At 32.8% G+C, this 26,515-nt stretch overlaps 1 protein-coding gene across 4 annotated transcripts in view; it reads left to right on the forward strand.

Annotated features, from left to right (window-relative positions):
• The window catches only part of LOC108556626 (apoptosis-stimulating of p53 protein 2), a 40,823-nt gene extending 14,485 nt beyond the window's left edge, over positions 1-26,338 (forward strand). The window contains exons 1-10 of one of the 4 annotated variants that reach the window (XM_017912808.1): positions 14,632-15,235; positions 21,404-21,677; positions 22,227-22,405; positions 23,488-23,693; positions 23,754-23,922; positions 23,996-24,448; positions 24,516-24,897; positions 25,222-25,737; positions 25,801-26,000; positions 26,071-26,338. In XM_017912808.1, coding sequence (XP_017768297.1) covers positions 14,822-15,235; positions 21,404-21,677; positions 22,227-22,405; positions 23,488-23,693; positions 23,754-23,922; positions 23,996-24,448; positions 24,516-24,897; positions 25,222-25,737; positions 25,801-26,000; positions 26,071-26,103 — 2,826 coding nt within the window. In that variant the 5' untranslated portion in view covers positions 14,632-14,821 and the 3' untranslated portion in view covers positions 26,104-26,338. Of the gene's footprint in view, positions 1-14,617; positions 15,236-21,403; positions 21,678-22,226; positions 22,406-22,986; positions 23,233-23,487; positions 23,694-23,753; positions 23,923-23,995; positions 24,449-24,515; positions 25,738-25,800; positions 26,001-26,070 lie in introns of those variants that run through there. The other 3 variants (XM_017912806.1, XM_017912807.1, XM_017912809.1) reach the window with 3 other exon arrangements.
• The last annotated feature ends 177 nt before the right edge of the window (positions 26,339-26,515 follow it).

Here is a 26,515-nt window from a genome sequence, read left to right on the forward strand (position 1 = left end):
CACTTTAATATAAATAAATATGTGATTAGAAAAGCAATAAATGAGTATGATAATAACATTTATAACGTTGTTTGTTATTGAAAATAGTTTTATGTTTTTAGTGGTAACTATCAGAGAAATTCAGATAATTAGGATAATTTACTATACATTCATTAAGTAACTTCTTACATTAAAACTTACCTCAATTATAATACAAATTTGCACTTTAATATAAATAAATATGTCATTAGAAAAGCAATAAATAAGTATGATAATAACATTTACAACATTGTTTGTTTACGATATTATTGCAATTGCAAACAGTTTTTATGTTTTTGGTGGAAACTATCAGAGAAATCTATGTTTCTATGATTAAGTATGTATTCTTGTAAAGACGCGATGAGAACTGTTAAAATTTAAATATAATGTCCGTGATTTATCATAGCTCGTGACTCCCCTGAGGTATCCTAACATACAGTTTGTGCAACCATGTCACAGGAGATTACATGACGTGTAAAAGGCTCACACGGGATTTGATCTTAATTAAATCTATTAATACAGCCGCAAGCGCACGAGGGCGTAATACCTTGTTTTTAGTTCATCTTCTTTTGATTAACTAAAGTACATCTAGCATTCAATTAATTTTCTTTAATATATTACGTGATATATTCGATATAAAATCATTTTTGTACTGCATTAAATATTTGAATTATTAATAACCCAATGATAATTATTTTATCCTTTTTTTTTCTCTCTTTAAGAACAATAACTTTTAATTATATATGAAATAATTTAATTAAATATATATTTTCTTTGTTCTATAGCTACATTCATTCATGGTGTGTGTTTGTATAATTATATATGAACTATTGCCAGTGTAATATATGCAAATCTAAATTACGGAATTTAAGTTCCGGAAACTTCATAATCCCAAATCCTTCATTAAATATTATGTTTATACTGGTATATTCAAATATATGGAAATGTCACATGCAATTTCCTAAATATTTCAATAATCTTTAATATTAAAACTTCCACAAATGTAATAAATTTATAATGTAATGTTCAATTAAAAATATAAATGTTGGATCGTATAAATAAGTTGAGAAACTTTAACCTTAAACTATATTAGCTACTTTTATTATACTCATACTAATCCAGAGACTGTATTGTAAATGACATTAGGTCCGGAAATGGCCTATCAACGTATATCACCTTATTGTCTACTAGAATTCAAGTTTTTGTTGTTTATTTTAGAATAACTTACTAATTTTGTTTAAATATATGAAATGCTTTCAAATCCAATTGAATTCTCTGTAATATACCGAATAAATTTGAAACTTTACTGAAAACTACTTCCTGTGAACACATAAAACGTATTGATATTATGATTACATAACGAAATTTAAAACAATAAGTACTTGAATCAATTACCCCAATTACTTTAATGCATATTTCGCGTGCTTATGAAGCCTCGTTCTTGAGAATAAACAACTACGTAATTATTTCTACTCCTAACTGGATGATGAGTTTTATGAAAAATTTATTTTTTTTATCATTTATTATATTTACTCATTTTTTGGTAGATGTAATTTTAATAAAAGTGCAAATAGTCGTTGTTTCATCGAACGAACAATATATTCAGCATGTTTTATAGTTGTTTTTTTTTAAAACTGTATTCAAACTGATTATGGAGATTTTATTCATAATAGCGAATAAATCTCACGGAAATGCGCATTTTCATAGTTTCACCAAAAAAAATGTAAATGGACGCATTGATTTATCCTAGAGCGTTGACTGAAAATATCCTCGCATTCAATCAACTATAGCGGTGCGTTATATAGTCTGCACGTAGTTTGTAATAGGGAATTTACGGTGAGTGATTTCGTGTAAATTAACTCATTAATGTTAGGTGCCCAAGGGAAAGATGGGTTTTTGCCACCCCAGGAAAATGCACGGAGGAAAGGTCGGCTTAATGTTGTTGCAATTTGCGTTGCTCCGAGCGTCGCCACTAGAAATCTCCGAAACTCCCCTCATATCGAATTTTCATTTAATAACAGTTCCTATGAGTAATACCACTTTTACGTTTATGAAAATAATATAATTTCCGTTCTTGAAACTTCCTAAAATCCTTATAAAATTTCAAGTGAGTTTACTCCGCAGATGCAATAAAAACTTGTATTATTACATCACGATGCACTTTGTTTATATTGCCATATTTATTTTATACATATTGTTTCAAAAACTTTGAATATATAGTGTATATACAAACGTTCATGTGAAATTTAATATACATGTACATATGAAAATTTACAGTATCATATATTTTTCTAAAAATTTCTTCAATTATGGTTTTTTGTCGTTCCACTTTGATTGTATCTCTTTCTACAAGCACATTCAGCGACCCAATTTGTAACTGTTGCATTTGGAGTAACAAAGTTTCAAAGTTAAAATTATGTGCATCATTTAAAATTACATAATTTAAGGTTTAGAATATTATATTGAAATAAATTTTGTAAAATTGCATGAATTTCTATTTTTCTTTGTTGCACAAAATTTATTACAATAAAATATCATGAAATAAATGTGTCTGAGAATAAACTGCAAGCAGTTTATTACACTTGACTTCAAAGGTGAAACCAAAAAACCCGAAGTGCTTGCAATCGTACATAATAATTCTCTCGTTTTAATTTATGTTCTCTTTCTGTTCCAGGTGAGTAGTAAATCATTGAAGCGCTGAAAGGAATATTTCCGAAGGCCGTCCGGTAAGTTGGTTAAATCTTTCAGTTGGCAAATTAGCCGGACGCTATTATTACAACGGTCCAGAATGCACCGAACGCAATGTCAAGGTGACCGTTAAAGTTTGATCTCAACCCAGATCCAAGGTGATTAAATATAAAGTAAGGCTTACATAATTGATAGCCAGAGCAGACGCATTTATCGGTATATATCAAATATCGGATTATACATGCACATCGTTGAATATTTCATCGCTGAAAATGCATCAAGTACATATAACTCACGGATTAAACATAATTCCATATTTTATTATTTCATTTAACTCGAACATTTCCAATATTTTCATTTTACATAACGATAACTGATTTGTTATGATATTCAAATCATATATTTTCATTGGAACATATAAATATGGATAAAATTACAAAAATAAAATGTTATACATTTATTCTTTGTATTTGTATCTTTCTTCTATACTTTTCTTTTAAGATGATATAAGTTTATTCTGTGAATATAGCTGCTGAATCTCTCCCCTATGATAAGTTTTTGTCCTTAAACTGTTGTTGGTTGGAACTTTCTTGTTACGTCGCTAAAGCTCTTCTTTCGCTGTTAATTTCGTGTGTATTGTTTTCTAACTTACGAAGCTTTTCGAAGGTTGCGGGTAAACTGTTTTACTACTAGATACAACTAGAAAGATTTATTAATATTTCAAAAGAGTGCATGCATTCAGAGACTGCATATTATATAACAAAAATTATTATTGATTTTCTACCAAATATTGATCTTAGACTAATACGTTTATTGAAAGTTAGTTCCTTTGATTCGAACGGAATGCAACAGTAAAAAAAATATATATTTCTGTACACTTGCTATCAAAGCAATTAAAGTATCCGAAGCTTTAAAGCTTCTCCCCCCATGTAAATAAATGAATTCCGGAATGTTAACTTCGAATAAATCACTGATTGAATGGCTCCACTAGTTTCGAGTATAAATCACCCTAATCTCTGTTTAAGCCCATTCCTCCTCTTCCGATTTCTGTAATTTTCCTTCTTTTTTCTTTCTTCCTTGTTCCTTCCTTTTGTATCCATTTGGTGTTTCGTTTCAATGTTTGATTTTGTTCCTGCATTGTTTCTGGTTCTGGTGCGGATCCTCCTTTTTTTTACGACCGGAAGCAATGGTCACTACTCGCTGGCCTATTCTTGTTAATGAAATATGAGCATTACCGCATACGGAGAGAGGTTGACTCTTCGGTCCTTTTTTCCTCGAAACACTCAGCCCCAAATCCGGCTGATAACTGAACCACTTGCTGTCTAGCAAGTTATCAATTTTCCAGACGTTGCGCACGCAAACACTCAAAAACATAAAATGAATTGATTTTGACATTCTTTTAACAATAATACTACAACGTTATTGAATTATTAACACTTAAAACAAATTAATTTAAATCGAAATACCTATTGTTCATCTTGCAATAGTTTTTGTTTGTTTTTTATTCCCTTGTTTTAAAGTAAATACTCATAAATCAGATTATTATTATCATTCATGTAAAGTTCGAAAAACAAACTATTAGAATAAAAACAACAGATAATGAAATTAAAAATATTTCAGGAATCTGAAAAGATTTTTTTTGTAACTATGCTTTGAAAGTATTTATTTGTTTGTATGTTTGTATCATTAAAATATATGAAGTGGTTGAACGTGACGCACTTGAACTTAGTGTCTGCTTAATTTCAATATTCTAAAACACAACGTTGTTAAAATATTTGCACATAAATAACATAAATATAAATGAGGATTTTGTAGTCATTTCATTAATGAAAGAATAATTAATAAAATATGAAAATTAATAATTATGCATTTAAATAAATTGAATTAAAATATTCTTTACGATGCAAATAATTCATCTATTTATAAATTATTAAAATTTGCTGTAATATTTCTATAATAAAATTACGTTTAGAAAATTCGAGCAATGTGACTTTCGAGTTAAATTTTACAAAAAATTTGTTTAAATTGACCGTTTCATTGGTTGAATTCTTTAAGAAATGTTACAAAAATGAGTCACTAATTAGCATACAATAGTGTTATCTCTGTTGTTCGATGTTTTCCTTTCAAAGAAACCATCGACCTCCGAGAACTTCTGTTTGCGACAAATCATTTATAACAAACATATGACAATGCATTCATCGTGCTCGACAGTTTTTGGTTGACACCGAGACAGAAATTGAGTTTCATTCCTGGCACCGTACTGCCTCAGAAAGTTGTTTGATATTTCGCGTCTGCATTGTATCGGTCGGAACGTGCGCCGCGACGGGCGCCGTTTTCACTTGTGCCGGCGTCGCTCGGAGACAACCACACACACATTTAGTCGCGGCCGGTGCTTCAGGACGGTAACACTCCCTGCCTGCACCAGACACAAAAGTCTATCCCGGAAAAAGGACAAACATGAAGTAGTAGTGGTGCGACAAATTTCATTTCTGTGATCAAAATATATATATCAAAAAAAAAATATTCTCATTAGCTTTAACAATAAAGAAAGTTTACGTTTATTATATTCAATGGAGGACTGAAACTATTATGTTATGTTTTCATGTAAATAATAGTTGTGTATCATAATTTATTTGTAAGTATAGTTTACATTATGTAGTATAACTTTTATTCTGCGATATTGAATAATTCCTGTCGTCCCATGAGCTACAAGTTGTTTAATTCAATGTTTATTTAATTATGTTTACGACTCTTAGTTGACATTCATTGTCTGTCAATTACAACAGCAAAGTTTACTTGCCAATAATTTAGCATTACTTTACATATATTGACAGTTTCTTTTCTTATACATTTATTAATTATTATAATAATAATTTTAATACATTTTGCAGACTTTTTAAACTTTACTATATAATATATATGATTATATTTGTTTATTGTAAATAAATAAAAATGTATTCAATATATTATTTCGTAAATAATCATTATAAAAAGGTTGATTCAAAAGCGTATGTGAAGTGGATTTCAATTTTCAATAAACTAAAAACACTTGAATTCAATAGTTTTTAATGGGCTATTAGTATGCACTTGAATTAAGTAATTAAACTTTAAAACTCAACCGTTATAAGAACTATGATTTATTTCTTATTTATTTATTTATTAGAGAAAGACAAAATTTTACTTTATTTTATATCTCAATGCATTCAAATTCAATAAGTTTTATTGTGTATTAATATTGCTTTCATTATAAATTTATTTACTATTATTGTTTATAATTAAAAAATAAATTTTAATAAACATTATATAAGCACAAATATTTGTTGCATTTATTTATCAAAAAAAAAATGATATACAATGGTCTAGTGACTGTTGTTTTCCGCCTAAAACATAATATTTTATATAATACAATCAGATCTAGTAAACTGATATTATTAAAATGAGTCACGCTGTTTGCTTTTGATGGAGTTTTTATCTTATCTTTAGCAAATAGATTCCTGAAAAAAGTGCAACTTGCTATTAATATCCGCACCATTATTGATCGAAATTCTCCATTAAAACAATGTCAATAATCTATTAGGTAAGCAAAGTTAAGATTTGCTATTTTAGCAAATTATATCCAACTTGCATGATCATCTATTATATCCTAAAATGATAAATTATTAGTTAGGGCAGGTCATTTATCGGATTATAGAAAGGGTTATTACTATAACAAATTATTGACTGTTCAATTTCATCTGATCGGGCATAATAAATTTTGTTATATCAGCAGAAAATTATACTTTTTATGCAAATTTTCGAGAAATATTTATTTCAATATCAATTATAATTGCCTTAATACTAAAATAATTTGTATTGGTTGCATATAATGAGATGTGGACTTATAATTTAGTTTATATCAAAAACAAAAGCAATTATAGTTACTTCCCATGGTGCCTTCAATTCTAAAATGTTGTGTATGTAAATGATATTTAAATATTTTATTGCTTTTATAATATATAGTAGTTATTTCAAACTTCTGAAAGTAATTATTAGATATAATATTAAATATAAATTTATCTATGCAAATCAAATGCTAAATATATTAGTGTCTTGTTTCATCTAAAAGTTTTAATTAACGTAATCAAATTAAACATCAATATTCAGTGAAATGAAATAAATTTATAAAATTAGAAAAAAACAATAAATAAATCCGATCAAATCAATTTTTTTTTCATATTAATTTATTGTAATTATTTAATTTCGCCATTTTTTTTCCATATTTATTTATGCTTAATGGAATATTTCATGTTTTATACAAATATTATTACGTAAAAATAAACCAAAGTAGTAAATTACAATGAGTGTATTATATTTAATTAATGTGAAATTCAGGGAATCCACTTATTTGAACATAAATATGTTATGTTACGGTTATATTTGCTGAAATTATTTACATTCACTCTGTTTAAAAACTATTATTTTCAAATTAATTAAATTTTATTATTATCACTATTATTAAACATATTTCATTGTTAGAATTCCACAATTTCTATATTTTTCTTCTCAAGACAAATTCTCTACATATATAATTGTATTATTAAAATAAATAATAGAAAAACCATTTGGTACAGAAATATAAATTAAACTTTATTCGAATTTCTGTATACAATTCAGATTAACAATGTATATTTGATAATGAAGATTTTCATTCGCTGATGTATTGCGTAATTGCTGTACAATGTCACAGATAGTGGGCTTTAAACGCCGGATAATAGAACGTTTTATTGTATAACTAATAATTAACAAAAACCGGATGACGTAGATTCCATTCACGATGATTTATTATGAGTTATTCTTGCATTAATCCACAGGAATTCCGCTAGTTAGTGATAAAGCTTGTACACTTAATATACATTTCTTACGCATGCAACATAGTAATACTGTTTGCATTCGCAAGTGCGTAATTATATGAATTTAACATTTAATATTAATTCATCTGATAAAAAAATGTAATATTTTCATAACACTATAAAGTTTTTGTTTGTTGTAGAAAATATTTTGTTCTATATCCAATTTGGCTAAAATATCATTCTATCGGCCATTTGACCGCTCACGGTAGGATAGGTTTAGTTTTAAAATATAAGTTGAAAATAAATTGAAAGTAAACAATAAAAACAAAATTACGTTTTGCATTTATTATAAGTAAATATTTAAATTTGTTTCTATACGGAAATTATAATGAATGAATGAATAAATAAATGTATGTTGTATAGAATTTAATTCGAAAATCTGCTATGCGACGTTGAGACAAAATGTTTAGCTTAAGCGTGGCGGAGCATTAAAGAGGAGAATCTCGATGTTGGCTCGCAATGGCATGCGTTTGTGTCCTGTGCAAGAATAAGTTCCATTTAAATATTAATTTCGGAGCGGAATAAAATGTAAGAGCTTGCATGAAACTATGAATAAAATACTGCACCCGGAATAAACGTACTTTCGTGATGTTTCCTGCGATGTATTGTTTGAATATGATCCTTTTGCAATATAAAACAATGCATTTATTTTTTGTTCCAACATTTCGCATATTATATTTTTTTTACATTTCAAATATGTACATATGTCAAAATTGTATTGGTGAATATACATTTTTTAATGATATTTTTGTTAAATTTATAATAATCGAAAACAACATTGATTTGCTAATAAGTATTTTCAACTTCTAGTTAATATTTAACCTGAGCTGCGAAGGACATTCCTAACGAAATCGATAGCACAACCTTGTTTGTTATACACGTTACCTAGAACTTGAAATTGTAAATTTTCTGCTTCACAAATACACATCATTAATATATAAACAAAGATATTGTTTATATCATACTAATAATAATAAATTATTACCTAGACTCGAGTGGTTGAAGTCTTAACTAATTAGATTATTATTTTGACCTATTTCTGCTTTCTTTTGAAAGGTGAATGTGACAAATTACCTTTTAATTACGTTTTTTTATAGAGCCAAATATGTTATGATTTATCATACCTTACATTCCTTTTTCCGTGAGTTAATTGTGTTTTTGCTATTTATATACCTTTACTAAATGATAATATAACGAAGGTCACTCAAGACATTACTTAAATATATATATATATAATTAATAATAAACACAAGTTGTTGTATATATGTACATAAATACAAACAAATAGGTTTCGGTCAGTCCGGTTTGAAAATTTCAAAAGAAACTACAGTTTAATTGAGCAAAAAAAAATAAGTACATCATTTAATAAATGATCGGTTTTTCGCCTTTATACTTGATCTACTTAATTGGACATATTTATAAAAAAAAATATTTGTTATATTATATAACAAAACACAAGAAAATTATAAAATAATAAATAACTAATTGAAGATTAACAAATTTCCCCCACCATACTTTTATTGCTATTTATAAACAGACTACTTACGATTATTTTGCAGTAATTAAAAATTGCATTTGAACAAGAACCTAGAAATTTCTACGACTTGGAATCTTTTGATCATTTATTTTGTATAGAAGCATAATCAGACCTACAAACAGAGCATACCATTACAAAGAAAACGCCTTTGTCGGTTCTTACAAAACATGAAGTTTTTTCGTATTTGAGACTTCCTTTAAGTTTTTTTTATTTAGATTTTTCATTGATTTCTTTTAATTTCAACAGGTATTAGACACAATAAAGGTTCATTAATTAAATTTGTTAATTATTGAACCTTTATTTAGTATCAACCTTTTGATACGTTTATAAACGGTATATCATAAATGTCAATTGTCTGAAAAGATAAATATATATTTTTTTGTAACATCTACGAATAAATCAATATTAATAGTATTATTTAATAGATTATGAATCTAATTTTGATAGTAATGAATGAAATGTTAGATCGAAAATTCCATGCGACTGAGTTTCCTTGGTGGATAGCAATTTGTTTCCCGTTGCGGTTGAATGGAAGCGATCTAATTCTAATAGGGTTGCATTCGCGACAGCGATCGCTGGAAAAGTGAATTATTTGCGCCTCCTCCAACTGGAAAAATGTATATTTATCACCGGATTTCGATGGAGCTGCGGAGGCGGCAGCGGCGGTGGCGGCGACATTCACCGTGCGCTCTTCAGTCTACTGGAGCAAAAAATTAGCTAGGAAATACTCTTCTACGGCAGACATAGACAATCCCCGTGTCGGCATCGATAAGACCCAGGCTTCCATTGTTGTTCCGCAATTTTCCCAACCAAAAATTATCTCTGCTCATGACGCTTGGGCGCGAACCCAATCGGCACTGGCGTTTTTAATTTTCTCTCCCAGAGATTCGCATCCGGAAAATGGGTCGAGATGAGGATGTAAGGAAGGGAGCCTTTTAGCCGTAATTCTCATACTGTAGGTTCACCCCCGCGGAAATTTATCGGGTGTTATAAAGTCTTTATCGTCGCGAAAGAAATCCTCCGGCGCGCGGAATTTCCATCGGACATTAAAGCGTTTCATATAACTAAAGTTAAATTGGGTAAGGGAAGTCTGTTTGTTTTGAGTTCCCGGTCCTTCTTCCCTGCTTAGGATTCTTTCTTTCCATTATTCGGGAAAAGTCGTAATCCAACTAGCGCTCAAGTATTTCATAGAAAAAAGAAAAAAAAAACGATGAAGGAAAGGAAAACGAGAGTTTTTCCTTTTCTTTTTGCAGAGTTGCTTTTTTTTGTTCGTTTTATTCATGGTTTAATTGCCATTTACATTAAAAGTACATAAATTGAACTGATTTAAATATTTAACAGTCTCATTTATTATCCCGTCCAATCCGGGATTTGGATTTAAACGAAACAATGGAAACATGAATTGTGTGTATTTTTTGTATATTTAAAAAATAGTTTATGTAAACTCTTGAATATCATATTTTGTTTACTTATGATGAAGTAGATGATAAAAGAGTGTTAAAAAAAATATTTGAGAAATTAGTTCTTAGTGAGTTACAACTATGTATGAGTGTTAAACAGTTTCGTGAATAGTTGAGGAAAACCTTGTGATATAACTCCATGTGCTAAGTTCGAAATTAAACTGTCAGTCTTTGTAGGAGGCGTTCATCCTATAATTTATTGAAACTGATGCGATGACTGTAATTAAATCGGCAATTATTTACACATTTACGGTAAAACGAACGAGCCAGGATCGTTGGTGCATTATGGTATGTGCATGCCTTCGGGATGTCTTGCAAAAGAATGGTTAGCCGCGTCCAGGAATTACTATCCGCATTAAATGGCTCACAAATTGCGTTTCGTCCTACGAAACTATGATACTAATAGCGTAATAAAAGGAGGCCGGCCCGAGATGGTAATAGGAATAGCAAGATCCTGAGAGTAGAGCTCTCTCCTTTCGTCCATCCCAAAAGGCCCGTCCCACATTAAAACTTCTATTACGCTTCCTTCGTACGAACATAGCCCAGTTAAAAGCCGGCCAAAACAACCCGCATCCACCTCGTCCTGCTTTTATTAACGTCGGAAACGTTGCATGCTCGAAAATTATGCATCACTTAATTTCATGACAACGTCACAGACAAGTTACAGGACGAAAGGGATAGCAGCGAGTGGAAAGATTCCACGAATTATTAAATTGCATTTTACTTAATTCATTTTAATTTGCATTTATGCGGTTTCTATTTAATGTCTTTCATCTCCGACTACCCTTTGACTGCCGAGCACATTTCACACCATTCTTTATAACCCGTTGAGCTTTCATCTTGCGGGAAATATTTTTTTGTTCTATTTCTTTTTACTTTATAAGTTAGTTCTTTGTTGACCCACGTATGACCTCTTCTTATTTAGAATCATCATAATTGTCATTTTATTTAAACTTAAAAATATATTTTCCATTAAATAAAGTTGACTGGGAAAATACGATCATTTCAAGCAATAACATCTCTTGTACCTTGAGTACGTTCAGTATGGTGTTCCTGGGTGGTCACACCTTTTTCATAATTTATTGTTTTATATTCGATTGAAGATAAAGCCACAATACATTTAAAACATTAATCATTTTGCCGCACTCTCTTCTTTTATTGCATTATTGTTGCCGTTAATTTAAGTAAAAACATACATTTCACATAAATCAATATAAAATATTTAGTGTTTTTGCTTTAAAAGTTAAAAGTTAACTTGTTATTTCAACATTTATTGATTGTTATATACATATGAATTTAAAAAAAAATGAACAGTAACAAATAGTAAAGAAGTCTGTGAATATAAACATAATGATTAACATCCTCAAATATTTATATTATAATCTAATGAATTCTGGTCAATTTTAAGTTGCTTATACTATAGACATAAATTAACTTTAAGCTCCCGAAGATTGAACATCTCAAGGTTGAAATAAATTCCTTGCGACTATTAATAGAAGATTATGATAATACGTAAAAGTGTTTTCCCGAAGGCCGCATAACGTAAATTAGGGATTCGACTTGTAATCTGTCCATCTAAGCAATATTTCATATTATACTGTGGAAAGCCGCTTAATGGAGCGTGAGATGTATTAATACTAGTAGTCGGGAAATCCTTTATTGAATTTGAGAAAACGAGATAGTAAAAACAATTGTATATGTGCTTTTTTTGACGAGAATGGATATGAAATGTGGAAAATACGCGCCAAGTAGCAACAAGTGTTGCAGAATTCTCGTTGATTTTGAAGTGGTCCTCCGCTATCCACTTCTTGGAGCGCAATTCCTTATATACAACCCAATTAAATGTAAAAGTGTGCAGAAAGCGGAGGGAGAAAAGCGAAGGGACAGAGAATAATTACGAGAATAAATAAAACGGAACACGAACGCTAAAGGCCATCCGTTATCGCCGGACCGGGGGCTTGATTAAACCGAGGCAGACGGAAAGTGGTACCAACCAACCACCCTTTCTTCCTTCCATCCGACCAAACCACCCACATCAGATATTTTCTGTTCAGCGCCTTCACGACATTTTCCCCGCAGTAAATCCATTTTTAATTCATTTTCGATAACTTAACGATTTCCAGATGATTGCCTTTTGTGTGAACGCCAGCGCGGTTTATCTGCTGGCCATTTATTATTCCTCGACGCACTTTTCAAACAAACGCGACTGTAATGAAGTCCTGATACGTCGCAGGGAATATTAAACGATCCTCCACATCCCGCCGTGATGCGGATTAATGATGATTCCGAGTCATCCCCGAGATGTGATGTATTTCGGGATGAAATGAACAAATTGTTTTAAGTGCCCGAGAGCGTCGAAGGTAATTGCGATATCCGAAATTGCATATAAAATAAGTGCCATTAACCGGTTAATGGGATAGAGCCATGTGTGTGTGTGTGTGCGTGGCGCTCGTTAACATAGCGGGAATGAGTTATGAAGCCGTCGGTGGTATGCTATAGTTTGCAGTAAAATAACGAAAAACGAAGCGAACGAAAAAGTAACAGGGAAGAACTTTAAAGGAAACATCGCGTAGTGAACATTGCGTATAGCATAAATTGCGTGACCGAACGGGCGGCGTTAAATTAAGTACATAGCGTAATCCCCGCAGAGAGGAAAACACTGCAAAACGAAGACTTCCGCTAGTGTGGTACGCTTTAGAGTTCTGTATTAATTATGAACATCATCTAGGTCATTAAATTTTCTTACTAGACACGATTATAAAATACGTTTCCGGAAAGAATGTCGTCATTAACCTAAGCACGTACTTACCAAGTGCCAGATAATTTATTTATTGGTATTTATAATGAACATTCTACATTTGCTGGCTATTTCTACTGATTCCTTTTAAGCCTACACATTATTATTATTACACGGTTTTCAAGATACAATTCCTGGTAATAATCGTTTACTCTTAATCTCGTTTTTTAGCATTATAAATTACCTTCATTTCTTTTAACTTCTTTTGATCTAAATATTAAAAGTAAAATAAATAAAATTCCAATAAAATCTCTGAAATGGATTGTGGAATTTGATCCCATGCTGAAATATATAAGAATATCGATTAGAACCAATCTGCTTGGTTGCGGAAAGGCAACCGGAAAATTTAAATTTAAAATTCGGAATTATAATAATCCTTTGTTCACCTTGAAAATTCCATAACATTTCCGTAATTTCGTCTGCATCGCTTTCAATCGATATCATAAGAATTCATTAATAAGTAAAGTCGCTCCTAATCGATATCATTTCGTTGCGGAACGTTGTGCACTAACCGCAGCCGTTGGTAATAAGATTGGGGATGGAGGAAGTGAAAAACATGAAGAAACAGGAAATTTAATTAGGGTTGTTGAGGCACGCGTTCCCGTTTTCTCGCCACGGTCCACGAATAAAAAAAAAAACACACACAGACACAATATAATTTCCGTCAACGGCCCGAAGCAAACTATATTTCAGCAGGAAATTAAATGGATATGAAAAATAGGTGTTTGTTTTAAGTACGTAATGAAATGTAATCAGCGTTGCATAGCACGAATTTATAAAAGCTTTATAAATTAAATTATGAATTACATTTACAAATGTCCTTAACAATTGCAATAAATAAAATTTAAAAAATAACAAAGTTGCTATATTATATAAACTTAATGATAAATCAGAAATTATTTACTCTAATTGAATTATATCTAATGTTAAAACTAATAGGAAACAAATACTAAATGCAAGTTTATGTATCCAGTTTTGCTTGATTATAAAATTAATTTATTAATATTGAAAATAAATAAAACATGCACTGTATGAAAATACAATTGGATATGTTTTATGTAAGGTGTGAATCTATTTATATTTTAAATTTACATACTTCTGTGCTAATGTTTCACGTAAATAATATAATTCTACGAAGAATTACATATACAAGTAGCTATATATATAGGACAACACAGGAATTATTCAATAGGTCAGAAGGTAGGGTGCGCGTGATGTAACGTTCGAATTCTCATCTAACAGGTATAAGGAAAAGCAACGTGCGGTGGGCCTTCCAGGAACAATGTGAAAGGATCATCTTTGGACCAATAAAGTGTTGGTGATTTCTTCGTTACACAGACCAAACTGTTTGTATATCATTTTTGGTACCGAACACACTCACACACACATACATTTATATATATATACATATACAAATTGTGAGGGGGGAATAATGTTGGCTTGCGTGTGTCAGCCGGCCGATCCTACGGTTTTCCGCAGAAGCCCCATCCCCCTCGGCACCCCCCCTTTGAAGTTAAGCAATAAGGGTACCAGGGGTAGCGGTTGTGCAGTCACCCCAAAGCCAGGCAGAATCTATCGGATACCTGTCGTAATCACAACAGAACCGAAGAACTCGGCACACCTGACTCAGACCGCAGTCGGTGCAGTCGCGACCAAAGGCAAACTATCAGATAGTCCTCCCAATTCGGACATGAAAATCAAATCCAGAAAAGTGAAAAACAGTGATGACATGTGCGTGAGTGGACCATTACAACAGCAAGCAACGCAGACGACAAGTGAACGAAAACTGGATATAACCTCATCCTCATCCTCTGCTGCTGTCGCTGTCGTTGACTGTTTGCAAAAGGTAATTTTCCCAAGAATTTTCTACCTGCATAAAACTGTTAGATAGAAACTGGAGACCCGCCAGGTGCATCACAAATGCATTCCTCCGGCTCCCATTCGACCATAGAAATAACAAATAAACGCATTTCAAATATTTACACATGCACAAAATAATAATAATAACGTGCTGCAAACTTGAATTATACAATCGGGGAATTGCAATTTTCAATGTTTGAATATTACAAATTACATTTAATTGAAATAAACAAAATGCAATTATTTCAAACTTCACTCTCTAATGAAATAATTAAAAAAAAATCTTCTATTTATAATTTGTATTTAATTTTTTTATACTGATTTAAAAATGGATTATTAATTATCCAAAATTGACATTTACACGATCATAATAATATTTTACGTAACCGAAAATATGAGAATATTTTAGTTAAAAGATGTAACGAAAAACAGGAAATTTAGCTTTCTTTACGACTTTTTTTATGGCCACGAAGTTTTAGTTAATTTTATAAATACTTAAACTTTACTTAAGTCTCTTTCCACTTTGAAGTTTTATATATTTTTTTTTCATTCATTTACGGCTTTAAATTAAGATTATGCTATGAAACACAAAAAAGAAAAGAGAAAATTATATGGAAATTGATGCAATTAAAATTCAATTAAAATTAAAATAATAATAACGTGCTGCAAACTTGAATTATACAATCGGGAAATTGCAATTTTCAATGTTTGAATATTAAAAATTCCTAATAAAATATTTAATTGAAATAAACAAAATGCAATTATTTCAAACTTCACTCTCTAATGAAATAATTAAAAAAAAAATCTTCTTTTTATAATTTGTATTTAATTTTTTTTATAGTGATTTAAAAATGGTTTATTAATTATCCAAAATTGACATTTAGACGATCATAATAATATTTTACGTAACCGAAAATATGAATATAAGAATATTTTAGTTAAAAGATGTAACGAAAAACTGGAAATTTAGCTTTTTTTTACGACTTTTTTATGGCCACGAAGTTTTAGTTAATTTTATAAATACTTAAACTTTACTTAAGTCTCTTTCCACTTTGAAGTTTTATATATTTTTTTTTCATTCATTTACGGCTTTAAATTAAGATTATGGTATGAAACACAAAAAAGAAAAGAGAAAATTATATGGAAATTGATGCAATTAAAATTCATTCAGTTAATTTATTATTATCATAAATAGTATGAATATTTTTATGACAAATTTCTTTCTAAAAACAAAATTTCTGATCATCTCGATTATATAGTTTGGAATTCCTTTACACTGTTGCACATGATATAATCATTTTTTTGTATTTCGTTATTTGCATTGAGAGTTTAAATATTTGATGGCGACACGTTTGCACCATGAAAATTACTTAATTAAGTTTATATGCGGCAAACAGACATTGTTGGAGTGTGACATAGGTACAGAGAGGGTGGAACTGGCTCAAGTGCGAACTCAAGATCTCCAGCTAGATTAAACATCATGTGTAGTTGAGTAGGTTGTGTACAGCGAGCAGACCGGGCGTGGATATTAAATAAACAGTGCTATTTCCGTTTGTCATTCATTGAGTAAATGTGGAGGAAATCCAATATCCATCCACATATCATGTAGGCTCGAAGGCGTAGGGGAGGCGGAGTGGAGTGGCAGGAGAGGAGTCCCGATAACTGGCCGGATCTGCATGCAATATATTCGCACAAACGCACCCACGCACCCTCAAATACATACCTACCTATCCCTTTCACCCTCAGACAGAACAAATCGCATTACATCGGCAAGGATGAAAGGACGAAAAGTCTAATATCGCATAAATGCATACCCTTCTTAGGCCCGGCTCTCAAATTTCCGCTATTGCCTTATATCATATCTTCTACTCGAAGAAGTGAACCAAAAAAATCGTTAATAAAAAAAAACGTTCCCAAACGTTATGTGATTAACGACGTTAACTGACTTGCCCAATTGACGGACCAATAAATACCATATCGTACTCGCCGTTCATTTGACGTGTCTAATTAATTACACTTTATTAATTACCCATGTTACCATAAACAGATGGAATTTGCGGATTAATTACGACGATATGATTAAATTAGACGGTCCTTTCAAAAATTCAAAGCCGGCAATTGTATATATCTCCGAAACTCGGAAATTAACGAAGGATTATTATATTTTCATCCGCACCTCCACTTTTAGCGAAAACACCTCGCGATCTCGAAATCCCCCGTAATTGCATCAAGCAGAGTAAATAAATATTTATGCTCCACAAAGTTAATTCGGGGCTTTCAGAGACTCCCAATTCTATCTTTCTGCAAGGATTGATCCAATGTCCCGCCTGGTTTCATCCGCATCTCATAGTAGTATCCCGAAAGATCTTGCTTTTCCAAGGATGTTGTTTCTTTTTTTTTATATAAATATACTCTCCGACATCTTCTCTCTCTCTCTATTTTCCAGTGTTTTTATTTCGCTTCCTGCATTTTTCATCTCATCCAACCGTACACAACCATGTTTTTTTTTCTGGGTTTATTTACTGAGTGAAATACGTTCGGCTCATCAAATTCGCTATTGCGCAATGCCCCATAAATAGCGCAAACATACAACGGAGAGGTTTTCCGCTTCGCCTTTTCCTAATCCTAATCCATTCGTTCGCTGCATTTTTCAATTTCCATTCGGCAACACACAAACACATACATTCTACTTATCGCGGATAAAAATAACAGGCAACTTAAATTAATGAAATTTCTGTGTTAGCACACATTTAATCAGTTGGTACATTACGGAATAAAATACAAAAATAATCACGTTGAAAAATATGGAATGGAGAAGGAAATTTCATGGAATATTATTATAATAATTCGAGATTCTTCTTAATTGGACGAAGTTAATTAAATGTAATTATTCCATACTCGAGCCAGTTAAGCATCGTTTTAATGAAGGATTCTCGAGAAAGTGATTTTTTCTACGTATTTCTTAGCGGCCACCGGTGATGTTTGTATTGTTCCAGTTTCTCGATTGTTATCTGGAATCTGGGTCTTTTCTGTCGGCGCTTTTCCCACCGAATGTACGAGCATGTGCACTATTCAAAATGCCCATACGGTGCAGTTGAAAAGGAGGCCCCACATGACTGAAGGGCATAACGGCCGAAAAAAAAAATGTCATAAGGGGTCATAAATTACGTGGCCCTAAACAGGAAGCGGCGGACAATAGAGCACCGGCCCTTGCGTGACGTGAAAACGTGAAAGGGAACAGTCATCCACCTACACTGATAGTGGAACTATTATTGTAGCGAAGATATTAATTTATCAACTTTTACGGTATTTTTCCTTTCAAAGTTTTCTGTTATATAACAAAATAATAGTACTGTTAAACATCTAGGTAAGAATATTTTAGAAAATACTAATATTGCGCCATATATTTTTTGCATTGATATGTGCTAGTTTTTAACGGTCAATGTTAATTAATTCCGGTAGACAGCGTTTTATTCCCAGACCTGTTTCACTCCCATTTTATGTATCGAATAATCCCTTCTGACTAATGACCAATGACTGCGCTGCAAGTGAATTTTCCCTAAGCCGATTACCTTTTAATTCTGCAGAATGGAAGAGTGCTTTTGATACGCCAAAATGTTTATCCCATCAAATTACTTATGTCATTGCATTCGGTTAAAAAATATTATGAGGTGAATGGTTCCGGAATTCTGCAAAATTGACAGCATAAAAAGTTAAAGAGATTACACACAGAAGGCTATGGTTGTGGTTGAAAAGTCGGTAATTGAAGAAGATTAAAAGATTAACTTGAGAAATAAGGATGGAAAAATAATTAATAATCATGTTTTGTGTATTATTTATTTGTAATACAATAAATGTGATGTGATGCAGTACATTATTAATAGGTTTATTATCGATTTAGTATAACTATCTTTATATTTATATGAATTGGAATATGTTTGCTTGTTGCTGCTGTCATGTAATAGATTGATAGTGCGAGTCTGGCATCGAGATGGATTTCGGCTTTATTGGGTCGTGCCTGTATCGGGGGGAAGGATTACGCAATAAATAACTTATTAAACCATTTGAAATGTCAAAATATACTTTATGTATATATATATAATTTAATGGGCTATATACGATTTGTCACTGCTTTAAATATAGTGCAGTTAAATAAGCAATAACTATGTCATTTGCATCCAATATTGTTATATAAATTAACATTAACAATGTATCATGAATATCCTAAAATTTAATTATAAGTTTATATAATAAATAAGTACAAATAACAATTGATTGTTATGAAGAAAATTAATAATAAACAAATTTATTTCTTATTTTCTATTATGTACATTTTTATTTTATTGTTTTATTTGACTGTTACAAATATGAAAAATTAAATTTATAAATTAATTAATTTGTTATAATTTATGCAAATGCAAATTATAGCAACAGTCGTATATAAAAAGAAGAGTCTTGTGCCTCGCGCATCCACCAATAATCCACCAATAATTTGTTACAACAAAGTTCAGATTAAATTAACTAGAATTTTAATGACGCACTTAGAAAGTGATGAAAATTGATTTGAAAATATCTGCATTTTCGCTGTGGACATAATTTACTAATATTTGAATAATATAGTACAATTTTTGTTAAGCTGAAAACTTGTACTAATTAAAAATAACATTTGTATAGGTGAAACTTTTATGGTGTCAACGTGGGATTATGGGTAACGAAATATTTAATAATATATGAATATGAAAGCGTTATTGTTAATTTCCTTGGAGGATAATGTAAACGGGACCGAATTAGAATAGTAATGAAAACTTGTTTCCAGCTAAATGTCCGCGTTAGTGGAATTTCCCGGCCTTCGGTGCGCCAGGGAAAATCCGATCCGTGCTCCGGCGCCATAAAAAATGTAATTTTATTCGCGAAGTTAAGGGTTAATGTCGTGAAATTATGAATTTATGCGGTGGCGTGTGTCAGGGTCGTCCTTGAACCATTACGGCAATTTCCCTCACGATATTATTAATAAATACACCATCATCACACTAAGGAAACCTTGTCTATCAATCTCAATTAGTTCTAAGCTTACTTATTAATAAGTTACATTTATTTACATGCAAATATACCTTTAGAGGTCAGATCTACAAAATAAAATTATTGTTATTAAATCATATATTTAGATTCTTGAAATTACTAAAGCAAATCATTGCATCCTTAGTTTTAATTATTAATATAATTAACATATGCAATAATGCTATATAAAACTGTATATTTATTGAAAAAAGAACTTGAATTAAAAGGTGATTGAATAGTTCATGGTTGTACTTCATGCGTGATTAACTGGTGTTTATATCAGGAGTTCGATATTAAATTTCTGCGACGACTGACTGAAAATACATTGAAGCAAATCCGTCGACGTTCATGGTAGAAACAAACAAGAGCAGCAGAGCTCGCCCTCCGCATATCTTCGCTCTGGGAATTATTCTGCGCTCGAATGATGGAGTGCATCAACAACAATGATATATTACTTTGTTCAAAATAATTCAACTATGCTTCCCATTACAATGAGTAAATTTCGGCATGACGTAGTAGTTCCAATTACTTTTGTCGAATATACAAAAATGATGAAATTTTTGTTTCATTTATTGAATTATTGAAGGTTGGATTCAATTTCAATTTTACAGAAGGTCATATGAAAATGAGTGCGTCGAGCGAGCATTAAAATGAAACATAGCGTCAATTACCGCAGCCATGTGATTTATGGATTAGCATCAGTACGTTTTGAGTGTATGCATACTAAAAAAAACTGCTGTTTGATAGGTGGATTTTCGGGCGAATGTAAACTTGATTTCACATTTCGGGAACACGAGTTTACGATGAAAATCCATTACTGTTCCATTGAATGTTGACCGAAAATCGACGTGGTGTTAATTAATGGTTCTGGACGTGCGGGTTTTGTGGAAGGTTTCACATTTTCGGCGGCAATGTCATTTCATGCTCCATTTAATTTAAACTTCGCAAGTCGGCAATTCGTTGACCGAAGCTTCGGGAATTAGCAGTCCGTTGCGGAGCCGAAACTTTCCTGTGCAAATGGGAAACTATTTTTCATATCGTTTCGAATTTGGTAAAATAGGAAATAAACAATGTTTTTTCTTGGTTTATGTTGCAGTTACCCGACGGTGTGCAGTTGACATTGAGTGAGCTGCGCGATATGGCATGCAGACAGCAGGCACAGATCGAGTCGCAGCACCAGCTGTTGGCTGCCAAGGAACAGAGGTTGAGGTATCTTAAGGAGCAAGAGGCTAGGCAGCAGAGGGTGCAGGCGGAGAGCGAGAGGTTACGACGGCTTCGAGACCGAGTCGACGCTCAGGAGCTGAAACTGAGAAAATTGAGGGCCATCAGGGGACAAGTGGACCACCAAAAGCAGAATAACATCTCGCTTAGTAAGTTTGACCCTAATTACCGAATCCAATTCGCCCTCTTGAAATCCTTCAAATGGCATATGTTTAGTACGCGCACTCTCACTCGTTACACAGTTTCGCTCTTAATTAATGCAATCACACTAATCGCACCGCACATATAATCTATTGCTTCATTTGGCTTCGTCCACACGGAACAAGCTTACACTAATCATAAACACAGCATTATCCGTTACATACGACTCAATTCATTCATTTGCAATCGCGATTCCGAATGTTTAAGAATTAGTTTGTTAATTAATAATACATATTTTCAATACACTAATCAAAGATAATTGAAGTCCAAATCAAATTGGAAGAACTAAATTATAAGATTTCTAAAAGCGCGTAGTCCCAGTTGGAACAGGGCGGTTAATAAGGAAAATTGTTTGGGGTGTAATTATACCGACTTGTCCATTAGTTTGGCGAAACTTTTACCAAATTCAAAATTCCTTTTATCGATTTCGGACATTTCCTACAACCGTCTCTCATTCCCTTTTGTTTTATTTATTATTTTTTTTCTACCTTCTGCAGCCAGTGACCTTGATTCGATTCGGGCTCTGTTCAATGAAAAGGAAAAGGAATTATCGTTGGCTGTGGCCAAAGTGGATGAGTTGACTAAGCAATTGGAGGAGCTGCGCAGGGGAAGATCGAACCGGGATCAACCGCCAGCCTCGGCCCTGGAGTTGGATAAACTGAGGAGGGAACTTATGGTAAGCAGAACCACATAAATTTCTATATAATATAATATTCACATCTTACAACCACATTATACGTAAGAGGGAAAGGGAAAATAATCAATCTTTGTTAGAAAAGTTCATTTGAAAACATGATTTTCTCAATACCTTACAGTTTACTATTTTATTAATAATAGATTTTTTTTTATATTCATATACAAACAAGTATGGATTGTGACGTTTTTTCAAGTTTTCGCAAAGTGATTACTTATTTTTTTTTTCTTTAAAATTCACACTTTTATAATTAAAGTAATTAGTATTGCCCCTTATTAAATCATACATTATTGTTCGAAGTTGTCCTCACGCTGATTTTCATTTTATTGTGAATAATAAGTTCCCACTCCGAGTATGAAAAGGCAATAAATCCAATCTTTTTACTCACGCCAAAAATGCTGCATTCACTGTGAGTGTATGTCCCTTTTTTTTCTTTCCCCCCGTTGTATCCATGCCATTTGAATTCCACGCAGCCAATTTAATTCGCACACTTTTTGCGCCCTCGCATTCGCCATTTATCATTCCCTCTCGCTCTGTTCACGCGATAATGTTTATACTTTCATATACAGAATAGCCCCAAGGCGAGAGGGAGTGAGATACAGTGTTCAGTTCCATTAGTTTTAGCCGCAATTTTTGAGTTTTTTTTCTTTTTACATTCCTGGTTTCGTTTGCTTTCCTGGATGGCATTTTATTTATTATAACGGAAACGCTCGTGGTCATTTGCATGTGTGAATTTTCATCTATAAAGTTCATAACCCTTTGCATCCAGCAAAGTTGGAGGCGATAGTAAAGATATGGGTGTTATTCATGTAAGTACAAAACTAGTTTCCGAAAACATGTGATTCACTGTCATGCTATAATATAAATATTGAATATGTAAGAAAAGCAAGGTTTAGTAAACAATTTTATAGTAATACTTGTTTACATAATTTCGTAAATAACATTTCACTGCAACTATCGTTTCGACTTACATAAACTTCGACAGCACGAATATCGAGATATATATTGATGTATGTATGTAATGACTGCGTTTACTGTAAGTAATAAATAATTGTTTGTTGTAGTATCGAAACAAGCTGAACGAACAGCAGAATCATCGTCTAAACCAGCAACGTGAGGCATTGACGGCACGACAGGAAGAGATGAGTGCAATTGACAAAAGGATATCTGAGCTTCAAGAACGTTTACATAGGAAGAGACTTCTTAATCAGCAACTTGCCAATCAAATTAGCGCGGCGTCACATAAAGCGACCTTTCACCAGTATGTTAGGTAAGTTGTAAATAAAATTTAAGCTGGAGTTGGATCTACAATTTTGTATTTAATTTACAGATTACCTGGTTCAACTGACCAGAATAATCAGGGATACCCGAGGAAACCGCAACCGTGTAACAACCATCCTACGAACGGTTTGTCGCGCAGCAATATTGCTGCCGTTGAACCCTATAATCACGTTCCTCTGAGCGCAGGACAACCCGTCCGGCATGGACCATTACAAGAGGTAAGCAACTCTCTGAAATTAATTTTATGTTTCTCATATACTAACGCGTTCGTTTATTTTTTTTGTCTTCCAGAACACTACATATCATCCAGTGTATCAACAGAATCATCATATCAAAAGCGACTCTGAACCCAAACAGGAAACCGAGAAAATTGCCAATTACGGGGGCCAAGATGCCGATCTCCTGAAAGATTTCAACGTTTCGAAATCGGATCCCAAATATCAAACCTTGCCATACAATACCAAGTTCACGGTGAATCTGGTTCCCAACAAAAAACTGGACGGACAAGATCAAGATGTCCTGAAGGAAAGCGACTCACATAATGGGAACATTATCCAATCGCAAATGGTCCACAGCGCGCCGCTCAATATACTCAACAAAAATATTGCCACGCCGCTGAATCAAAACGATTTGATCAATAAAAGAAATGATAAGGAGAACGATGATCGTAGACATTTTACGCAGAACGGAAACAAAATGCACGACAACAACAACATGGTTAACAACAACACAACTATGTATCAGGTTTGTTATTAATCGGCGTTATTAATTGTTAATCGAGTCTCATGTTCGTGTGTTGTTTGCCTTTCAGAAACCTATCAGCAGCGTCGCTCCAACATCTGTACATCATTCAGGAAAGTTGTCCAACATTTATCAAACATCATCAATTAAGGTGCAGCCAGTCGAGCCCCAAACAATTTTGAGTACAACAAAGCAAACCCCATTGAATTCATCCCACATACCTTTATTATCCCCGCCTCAATCGACAAGCACGCCTGTTGCAACACCCGATAATTCATCGTCTGACAAAACGCCGAAACCGGCGTTGCCGCCGAAGCCTGCGATCAAGCCACCTCCAAGACAAACGCAGCAGCCCTTCGAGGATAACCAAGTGCCGCCACCCTTGCCACTAACAGAGCCACCTGAAGAAAAGCCTTCGGCTACGCTGAGTCTTGCCTTAAGCAAACTGCAAGGTAACTTTTCTCAAATGACTATTAACACAAACCAAAAAGGAACACCACAAGGATCACCATCGACTAATTCACCTGTCCAACAACACTCTCCGGCCACGAGCTCACCTGTTCTGCAGCACTCTCCACAACTACCCTTAAGTAACAGTAGTAGTAGTAGTAGTGCAAATGATAACATGCCGATCATTAAAGCGAAACCGCTTACGATTAAAAAGCAAATGCTCAGTGAACAGCCTAAACTAAGAACACTCACTTCTTACTCCCGACTGAACGGCTTAACAACGACTAACCGTAGGATAGAAATGCCATCGGTTATTAATTTTCCAGAACCAGAGCCGAAAGCTGCGGACGAAACGGATAAAATGGAGAGCAGCAATGAGAACAAGGACGGCAGCGTCGTGGTGAGACGCTGTAAAAAGGGCAATTTGAAGCAAGACGGCAAAGCGAACTTGTCAAGGCGTGTTAGCTTTGACCCTTTAGCTCTGCTCCTGGACGCAAGCTTAGAAGGCGAATTGGAGCTGGTTAAGAAGACAGCCACGCAGGTTGCAAATCCTTCGGCGGCTAACGATGAAGGAATCACTGCCTTACACAACGCAATTTGCGCTGGACATCTAGAAATCGTTAAATTCCTGGTGGAATTTGGCTGTGACGTAAACGCTCAAGACAGTGATGGATGGACCCCGCTACATTGCGCGGCAAGCTGCAATAACGTTGCAATGGTTCGCTTTTTGGTGGAACACGGTGCTTGCATATTTGCAACAACTTTGAGTGACCACGAGACAGCAGCTGAAAAGTGCGAGGAAGATGAAGAGGGATTCGACGGATGTTCAGAATATTTATACAGTAAGATACTCACAATTTCCATACATTCTATCCACACATTCACGTTTTTTTTTTAATTTTCAGGTGTACAAGAGAAATTAGGAATTCTCTCTGGTGGAGCAGTATTCTCTGTCTTTGAATACGCAGCTCAACAGCCCGATGAGCTCAGTTTCACAGCAGGACAACAATTGACAGTTTTACGAAAAGGAGATGAGAGTGAAAGGGAATGGTGGTGGTCCAGACTTGGAGATAAAGAAGGTTATGTTCCTAGAAATTTACTAGGGGTGAGTTTTTTTTTATATATACATTTCTCTTTAATTCAATGTTATTTATATACGGTTTCTCTCGTTTCAGTTATATCCAAGAGTATCAAAGGTAGAAGATTAAAGGTCTTCGTGAAGCTAGTGTATAATGATATGAATTTTTAAGTACCTTTTTGCCTTTTTGCGAATACTTTAAAACAATTTAAGACGACGTTTCATAACACCACCATCAGCATTTTTTAGTTGTTTTTTTTTTATTTGTCTACCTTTGCTCAATATTTTGCTATATTGTGTAGTCGAAAGGTTCACACTATTCCTATGTTTTTATATATGTTATAATATATTTTTTAATTAATTAATTTTCACGATTTATTATTTTCTTTTTGTTGTTAACATCTGTTTTTAGATAACTTATATATTTACATTTATATGATTTATTATTATATTATTATTTTTTTTTTGTCTTATTTGTTGTACTCTTAATTGCTTTTGAAGTAATGAGCATTTCTTAATATATATTTTTTTTTTAAATTTGT

The sequence above is a fragment of the Nicrophorus vespilloides genome, unplaced genomic scaffold (genome assembly GCF_001412225.1).
Source record: "Nicrophorus vespilloides isolate i.1.1-1 unplaced genomic scaffold, Nicve_v1.0, whole genome shotgun sequence".
In the NCBI taxonomy this organism is placed as follows: Eukaryota; Metazoa; Arthropoda; class Insecta; order Coleoptera; family Silphidae; genus Nicrophorus; species Nicrophorus vespilloides.